Raw genomic sequence first — 9,874 nt, 5'->3', positions numbered from 1 at the left:
CGGAATGGAAAAGTGGCCAGAGGTATGGATAGAGCAAGGTCAAATATGAGCTGAAGAAGCTGGGGGCTGAGTACATAAGGATATAATATGCTATTTTTATGTATGTTGTGTATGGTATAGTATGCTATTTCTGTGTATGTTCAAATTGTTTATGTATATAATAAAGTTTTACAAATTTGTAGGTACTTGACAATTCCTTAGAAAAAAGAAACTAAAATAAAATAGATCTATGTCATAATCTACAGAATAGTCATTTTAAAAGTTACGGCCGGACGCAGTGGCTCACACCTGTAATCCCAGCACTTTGGGAGGCCGAGGCAGGTGGATCACGAGGTCAAGAGATTGAGACCATCCTGGCCAACATGGTGAAACCCCAGCTCATTGCAACCTCTGCCTCCTGGGTTCAAATGATTCTTCTGACTCATCCTTCCAAGTAGCTGGGTGTACAGGCGCACACCACCACACCTGGCTAATTTCTGTATTTTTAGTAGAGACAGCATTTCACCCCGTCTGGGTGAGGTGGCAGGTGAGGTGGCAGGTGCCTGTAATCCCAGCTACTCAGGAGGCTGAGGCACGAGAATCACTTGAACCTGGGAGGCGGAGGTTGCAGTGAGCTGAGGTTGCACCACTGCACTCCAGCCTGGTGACAAAGCCAGAATCCTTCTCAAAAATTAAAAAAATAAAAAAAAAGTTACATAATTAGTAAATTCAATGCAAATGTCTACTGAGAGAAAATAAAAACTATCTAGGACAATATACCTGTAAAATAGAAGAACTTACTAATTTATAATACATATTTGCTTGTGTTTACAGAAACATGTTCTCAACAAAGGATATAAGTATACTATGGCTAATGTTTCTTTATATATCAATTATACTTTGTTTTAAATCTCAATTATGAGGTGATTATAGAAACATAAAATATCTTTTTCTAAATAATGTACCACTCTGCCAAATTATTTCCTAATTATAAGATGCAAATATTTGTATTTGAGAAATGTAGCAAAATGAAATATAACTACAAATGAGTAAAGACTACACTTAAGCTTTTATATTCAAGAGCCTCTATTGAATATGGGGTATTCAATAAACAGCTGACTAAACAAAGAAAAATAAATGGGTATAAAATTATAATTACCTATATTTTTATAGGACAACTGATCTTGACTAATACCAAACTGGAAAGTACAGGATTAGAAGAGAATCATTAGTTCAAGCAAGCCTGTGAAACTGAATTAAATCCAGGTGTCTTACATATTGTTGTAGTAATAGATTGAGGCTGTTTATTATAACCAACTTTTTATGGACGTGTTTTCCATAATAAACCACATGGTCAGACCACACTAAATGGTTGTACTGAAAGAGAAAAGAATGAAAACAGAAGCTTTTTACACCTGCCTTCTCAAGGTATGGCATTTCTTGTTCACTCTGAATGTATAGACTCAAGATAGATCTTTGTGTTATTGAGATGTTGGCCATCTGGTTAACACAAGAAATAAATCTATTCTACTGCTGTATATAAAAGTAAACTTCATCAAATTGTCCCTGTTTACAGATGACATGATTGTATATTTAGAAAATCCCATTGTCTCAGCCCAAAATCTCCTTAAGCTAATAAGCAACTTCAGCAAAGTCTCAGGATACAAAATCAATGTGTAAAAATCACAAGCATTCTTATACACCAGTAACATGCAAACAGAGAGTCAAATCATGAGTGAACTCCCATTCACAATTGCTTCAAAGAGAATAAAATACCTAGGAATCCAACTTACAACGGATGTGAAGGACCTCTTCAAGGAGAACTACAAACCACTGCTCAATGAAAGAAAAGAGGACACAAACAAATGGAAAAACATGCCATGCTCATGAATAGGAAGAATCAATATTGTGAAAATGGCCATACTGCCCAAGGTAATTTATAAATTCAATGCCATCCCCATCAAGTCACCAATGACTTTCTTCACAGAATTGGAAAAAACTACTGTAAAGTTCATATGGAAACAAAAAAAAGCCCACATTGCCAAGACAATCCTAAGTCAAAAGAACAAAGCTGGAGGCATCATGCTACCTGACTTTAAACTATACTACAAGGCTACAGTAACCAAAACAGCATGGTACTGGTACCAAAACAGAGATATAGACCAATGGAACAGAACAGAGCCCTCAGAAATAATACCACACATCTACAACCATCTGATCTTTGACAAACCTGACAAAAACAAGAAATAGGGAAGGGATCCCCTATTTAATAAATGGTGCTGGGAAAACTGGCTAGCCATATGTAGAAAGCTGAAACTGGATCCCTTCCTTACACCTTATATAAAAATTAATTCAAGATGGATTAAAGACTTAAATGTTAGACCTAAAACCATGAAAACCCTAGAAGAAAACCTAGGCAATACCATTCAGGACATAGGCATGGGCAAAACACCAAAAGCAATGGCAACAAAAGCCAAAACTGACAAATGGGATCTAATTAAACTAAAGAGCTTCTGCACAGCAAAAAAAAACTACCATCAGAATGAACAGGTAATCTACAGAACGGGAGAAAACGTTTACAATCTACCCATCTGACAAAGGGCTAATATCCAGAATCTACAAAGAACTTAAACAAATTTACAAGAAAAAAATCAAACAATCCCATCACAAAGTGGGCAAAGGATATGAGCAGACACTTCTCAAAAGAAGACATTTATGCAGCCAACAGACACATGAAAAAATGCTCATCATCACTCACCATCAGAGAAATGTAAATCAAAACCACAATGAGATACCATGTCACAACAGCTAGAATGGCGATCATTAAAAAGTCAGAAAACAACAGATGCTGGTGAGGATGTGGAGAAATAGGAACACTTTTACACTGCTGGTGGGACTGCAAACTAGTTGTGGAAGACAGTGTGGCAATTCCTCAAGGATCTAGAACTAGAAATACCATTTAACCTAGCAATCCCATTACTGGGTATACACCCAAAGGAATATAAATCATGCTGCTATAAAGGCACATGCACACGTATGTTTATTGTGGCACTATTCACAATAGCAAAGACTTGGAACCAACCCAAATGCACATCAATGATAGACTGGATTAAGAAAATGTGGCACATATACACCAGGGAATACTATGCAGCTATAAAAAAGGATGAGTTCATATCCTTTGTAGGGACATGAATGAAGCCGGAAACCATCATTCTGAGCAAACTATAGCAAGGACAGAAAACCAAACACCGCATGTTCTCACTCATAGGTGGGAACTGAACAATGAAAACACTTAGACACAGGTTGGGGAATATCACACACTGGGGCCTGTCGTGGAGTGGGTGGAGCAGGGAGGGACAGCATTAGGAGATATACCTAATGTAAATGACGAGTCAGTGGGTGCAGCACACCAACATGGCACATGTATACATATGTAACAAATCTGCACACTGTGCACATGTACCCTAGAACTTAAAAGTGTAATTTAAAAAAAGAAAGCAAACTTCATAACAATAATTTTTGTTTTTGTTTTTGTTTTTTTTTTAAGGCAGAGTCTCACTCTGTCGCCCAGGCTGGAGTATAGTGGCGTAATCTCAGCTCACTGCAACCTCCGCCTCCCAGGTTCAAGTGATTCTCATGCCTCAGCCTCCTGAGTAGCTGGGATTACAGGCACCTGCCACCTCACCCAGCTACTTTTTGTATTTTTAGTAGAGACGGGGTTTTGCCATGTTGGCCAGGCTGGTCTTGAACCCCTGACCCGAGGTGATCCACCTGCCTTGGCCTCCCAAAGTGCTGGGATTACAGGCATGAGCCACTGCGGCTGGCCGATTTTTGTTCTTAATTTCAATTTCTGCTTAAAATAGACAAGAGAACCAATTTCATTCAGCCTCAATTAAAATTACCGCTAGAGTTGTAAATGGTTTGGATGCATCTTCAGGACAGATTACCATGTTTGAAGATTTTCCGTAATCAAAAAAACCAAATAGATATAAAAATCTATGACATTCTTAAACTTTTGCTCTTGAAATTATGTTGTTAGATGAAATATCTGTAAAATATGTAAATATAATTTTAAAACCTGACCTCATATTTTGTAACTTTGAGATAAATTATGAAATAAATGAGAACTTAAATGTTCTAAACTCTTTAAAGCCTTCAGGGGATTACAGCTTATATATTTCTTTTTTTTTTTTTTTTGAGACAGAGTCTTGCTCTGTCGCCAGGCTGGAGTGCAGTGGCATGATCTCAGCTCACTGCAACCTCTGCCTCCCGGGTTCAAGCGATTCTCCTGCCTCAGCCTCCCAAGTAGCTGGGACTACAGGCACATGCCACCACATCCAGCTGATTTCTGTACTTTTGGGAGGGAAGTGGTTTCACCATGTTGGCCAGGATGGTCTTGATCTCCTGACCTCATGATCCACCTGCCTTGGCCTCCCAAAGTGCTGGGATTACAGGTGTGAGCTGCCACACCTGGCCTATAGCTTACATATTTCTTATTCTTTGAAGTACCTAAGACAGTATCTTATATATAGTAAACGACAAATATTTGTTTAATGGATTAAAACCAGGATAACAATAACAACAACAACAAAAAAGGAACGTTTTCAAGGAAGAGCTTGGTTACCATGAACAAAATTTTCCTTGTAAAAGGAAAAAGACTGCTAGTGTTTTGAGTTTTTAAGATGTCACTTTACAGCAGCATCAAATGATAGACAGTGGCCGGGTACAATGGCTCACGCCTATAATCCCAACACTTGAGGACGCCAAGGTAGGAGGATTGCTTGAGACCAGGAGTTTGAGACTAGCCTGAGCAACGTAACAAGACCCCATCTCCACAAGAAACAAAAAATTAGCTGGGCATAGTAGCATGCACCTGTAGTCTCAGCTACTTGGAGGGCTGAGGCAAGATGACTTGAACCCAGGAGTTCAAGGCTGCAGTGAGCCATGAGTATGCCACTTCAATTCAGTGTGGGCAACACAGCAAGACTCTATTAAAAAAAAAAAAAGACAGTGGAAAAGAGAGTCTTCTTTTTAATCAACAGAAGAATTACATTTATCTTTCAATGTTTTATCAGTATGTTTTAACATCTATTCATCATCAAATATTTACTGTTTTATGCAGAGATAACAAGAGAATGTATTTGGTGTTACTGAATTTTGGTTACTGAATATGGTAATTTGGGTTTATTATTGTCTTTGCTCTCAAAGAGACTAACATTAATAAATATCTGAGAGAGAATGTGCTTGTGTGTGTATTTACACAACATAGCTCATGGTCTGTGTTTGTGTTGCCTTAGAATAAATAAATCAAGAATAAAATTTGCGTTGGTTCCAAATTAACTATTCTTCACCAACTTTTTGACCTTAGAACAAACTTTGAACCAACACAAGTTTTATTCTTGAATAATTCAGGATTTTATCTGAGTATGCCTAGTTAAAAACCTGTGCGTACCCAGCCTAAAATATGGACCCATCCCAAACAACTGACAAAACACATAAAGAAGTTAACTACATCACATCTATTATTAACTTTGCAGGCATTACTCCCACTGCCACAATCACTTTATTTCCAGCATTAGGTGGTATTTAATCTCTCTCTTTTTTTTTTTTTTTTTGAGACAGAGTCTTGCCCTCTTGCCCAGCCTGGAGTGCAGTGGCGCAATCTCAGCTCACTGCACGCTCCGCCTCCCAGGTTCAAGCGATTCTCCTGCCCCCACCTCCCAAGCAGCTGAGATTACAGGCGCCCACCACTACGCCCAGCTAATTTTGTATTTTTAGTAGAGACGGGGTTTCACCATATTGGTCAGGCTGGTCTTGAACTCCTGACCTCATGATCCACGTGCCTCAGCCTCCCAAAGTGCTGGGATTACAGGCATGAGCCACCACGCCCTGCTGGTATTTAGTCTTTAGTCAGGTTATATATAAAGATACACATATAATCTATATATATGACGTAGATTGTTAATATAACTATTAAATATCAATGCTAAAGAAATAATGTAAATAGCTTCCTAATGAACAATGTGTCTTTCAGTAGATTGGGGCTGACACACCGCAATTCAAATTAGTTAAAAGCCTAGGTTAAAACTAAAAATAGTAGATATAAAGATGTTCTTATCCATCATAAGTTTTCAGCTCCTAGCAGCATAAATCCTATTTATGTAAGTTATTTAGTAATATTCTTTATACAGAATTTAGCTATTTAATGGTATATGAAGATAACAGATGCATAAGCAACAAAATTTGTGTTGTAAATATTTTTAAATGAAAAAGGCAACAGGGAAATTGTTAGAAAAATTTACAAGGAAATAACTGAATCACAATTTAAACTACCTAATAAAGCTCACTTATGAATCTGATTTTTAAATTAGCTATACTTACGCTTGTCTTTCAGTAAATATGACATCCATACTTTGTGTTTCTCGATCATTTTGAGCTTTAAGCTGGATAAACAGTTAACACATAAGTTAGTAATAAATAAATACTAAACCAAATTTTTTCTTTGTAGGTTATTTTGGTTACGAACTAAATGAGAAATTATTATAATCATCCCAGTGCCACATTACAAAGTTTAAGAAAAAAAAATAGTTATTGTCTCATTTAACAAACAATACCAGATTTTTAAAAAGTCTTAAGAAGCATTGTAATCTCATACCAAAAATATTCATTGTACTTCAGTGGTCTGTCAAATTCAACGTGAATTCAATTTATGTAAACAGCATTTAAAGCAGGTATTGAATGTTCAATAAATATTTGATTAGTAATATGTTAAATTTAGAACCACCACAAGTTTTATTCCTGAACCATTCAGGATCTGAGTATAGCTAATTAACTACCTGTGCATACCCAGCCTAGAAAATGGATCCCCCATCCCAAACAACCAACAAAACACATAAGGTTTTTACTTTTTATATCTGGCATTGAAATTCTTTTTTTTTTTTTTTTTGAGATGGAATCTTGCTCTGTCACCCAAGCTGGAATGCAGTGGCATGATCTCAGCACACTACAACCTCCACCTCCTGGGTTCAAGCGGGTCTCCTGCCTCAGCCTCCTGAGTAGCTGGGATTACAGGCGCGCGTCACCACACCCGGCTAATTTTTGTATTTTTAGTAAAGACGAGGTTTCACTATGTTGGCCAGGCTGGTCTCGAACTTCGGACCTAGTGATCCTCCTGCCTCTACCTCCCAAAGTGCTGGGATTACAGGCATGAGCCACCACACCCAGCTGAAATACAATTCTTAATTAGAGAATTCTTCTGTGTTCTAAAGGTAAAAGTAACTAAATTATCATAGTTTTAGAACCCCAAATTTAGAAGAGTCATTTTATAAATCCTATGTCTTCATAGAATAGTCTTTATTCATGTAAATAAATTACAAATCATATAAATCATAAATTGCATGTTATTTTCATCCAAATGCTTATATTCAAAATAAGCTAGGTATCAACATATTTTATTGTTTTCTACCAAGTAATCTAAGAACACTGAATACAAATTTGTTTTTGTTTTATTTTAGATTCAGGGGTACATGTGCAGATTTGTTACATGGATATATTATATAACGGTAAGGTTTGGGCTTCTAGTGAACCCTTCACCCAAATAATGAACACTGTACCTGCTAGGTAATTTTTCCACCCTTATTGCCCTCCTACCATCCCCCTTTTTGGAGTCCCCAGTGATATGTCCATGTTAAATACAAATTCTCATTTACCAATCAAAAATTAATATTATGTCTGGATTCATATCTATTCATTTTTATCCACTGGTGACAAAAACTACGTAAAGTTATCATTTGTCACACTGAGTATTAATCAACATTTGTGCATAAACTAAGCCAGAAATATTGTAAACTAATATATATAAGGAAATGCAGATGGCACTCCCTAACTAATGTTGCATGTGACACCAGTTCAAACACAGTAGACAGTCACTACACATCCACTTAGGGGCCGGGCGCGGTGTCTCATGCCTGTAATCCCAGCAATTTGGGAGGCCAAGGCGGATGGATCATGAGGTCAGGAGACCGAGACCATCCTGGCTAACATGGTGAAACTCCATCTCTACTAAAAATACCAAAATTAGCCGGGTGTGGTGGCAGGCGCCTGTAGTCCCAGCTACTTGGGAGGCTGAGGTAGGAGAATGGCGTGAACCTGGGAGGCGGAGCTTGCAGTGAGCCAAGATCGTGCCACTGCACTCCAGCCTGGGCAACAGACTTAGACTCTGTCTCAAGGAAAAAAAAAAAGAAAAATCCACTTAGGAAAGCCAACCAACAGCAAGAAAATTTAAAAGAGCAACTAAGGGAGCTCAATGAATACATAATAGCGATATTTACAATTAGAGTAATATTCATCTCTATAGCACTTAAGGTTTTATCAAACTTTTTCTAGATATAAATGTTTTGCTTTGTAGGATATGACTTACACAGATCAATTTGCTTATATTTATAAATTTTCTTACCATATTGTAATCATTCATTACTTCTTCCATTTCAGTGTTGGTATTAAGTTTATCTACCAACTAAAAACAAAAATACAAACAAACAAACACCATTCTGTTAGTCTTTACACATGTTCTCTATAATTAATAATATAGGTATTCAGTCTTACAAATAATGAGTAGTAACTTAAGTATTAATACTTTTAAATATGTTCTGTTTTAAGATAAATATTGAGCTAAGTAAGCATGTATTATGTACCTTGCCAATAAACAAACTACATTTTTAACATGGATAAATGAGCAGTAATAAACTACTCTTCCTGCAAATTATACCTTGTAGACCCCTTTACCTGCTCTGAAAAGATGGCTGAGCTTATAAATAAGGGTCTGGAAAAGACAAAAGTTTTGGAAAGATCTATCACTCTCTCTTCCCCTGCCAATGCCCCCAAGGAGAGAGGAGTGTTAGCAGATTTACAAATTTACACTAGCAAAAATGTAAAAAGATGTTCTTTATCATCTAATAATTTTTAAAAATCAACAGGGCTTGCACAGATAGAACAGTAGTAAGCCTACTTCAAAAAATTAGGCAAGGATATCAGTTGCCAACATAGGGTATTTACCTAGTGTCAAACACTATTCCATATATATTAACTCACTTAATTTTTACAGTTACTCTGTGAAGTAGATATGATTGTACACATTTTACAGAAAAACAAAATTAGGAAGTGATACAGCCAGAATGTGAACAGAAGGTCTACTAAAAACAAACTATTTGGGTATAATGTATATCACATTTTTCACTTATAAGTGCTAATAAGACCTAGCATTTATTGAGTGCTAACTATATGTCAGATACCCAGCTAACTGCTCTGTATCAGATATTAGCTCATTAAATCTATAAATAGCATATTTTACACACTAGTATTTCTATATGAATATGTCTAATTTGTTTCAGCATAACTAAAACTCCCTTTCATCTAATGTCATTTCATACCTTATAAAAACGATTTTTCTCGGCCCGGCATGGTGGCTCACGCCTGTAATCCCAGCACTTTGGGAGGCCAAGGGGGGCAGATCACGAGGTCAGGAGTTTGAGACCAGCCTGGCCAACACGGTGAAACCCCATCTCTACTAAAAATACAAAAATTAGCCGGGCGCCTGTAATCCCAGCTACTCGGGAGCGTGCCTGTAATCCCAGCTACTTGGGAGGCTGAGGCAGGAGAACCATTTGAACCCAGGAGGCGGAGGTTACAGTGAACTGAGATCACGCCACTGCACTCCAGCCTGAGCAACAGACCGAGACTCCGTCTCAAAAAAAAAAACAACAAAAGAAAAGCAACTATTTTTCTCATATTTAAAACAGAACATCATTTACTAAAGAAAATCCCACTGAATAATGGGCTCCACAAAATGTCTGTGATGAATTGTATAGTCCAGCAAATTTAAGAATTACAAGAGGGC

General features: G+C 37.2%; 1 protein-coding gene across 6 annotated transcripts in view; it reads right to left on the bottom strand.

The window, feature by feature from the left end:
- The window catches only part of IFT74 (intraflagellar transport 74), a 133,913-nt gene that overhangs the window by 81,870 nt on the left and 42,169 nt on the right, over window positions 1-9,874 (bottom strand). For all 6 annotated transcript variants that reach the window (XR_004177900.1, XR_004177899.1, XM_031654290.1 and 3 more), the window contains exons 7-8: window positions 8,435-8,494; window positions 6,361-6,422 (exon numbers count right to left, since the gene is read on the bottom strand). Coding sequence is in view for 4 of the 6 variants with exons in the window: in XM_031654290.1 (XP_031510150.1) it covers window positions 6,361-6,422; window positions 8,435-8,494 (122 nt within the window). In the remaining 2 variants the exon portion in view is untranslated. The remainder of the gene's footprint in view (window positions 1-6,360; window positions 6,423-8,434; window positions 8,495-9,874) is intronic.

Source organism: Papio anubis, chromosome 13 (assembly GCF_008728515.1).
Source record: "Papio anubis isolate 15944 chromosome 13, Panubis1.0, whole genome shotgun sequence".
Classification (NCBI taxonomy): Eukaryota; Metazoa; Chordata; class Mammalia; order Primates; family Cercopithecidae; genus Papio; species Papio anubis.
This window is presented reverse-complemented; position numbering and strand designations above follow the sequence as displayed.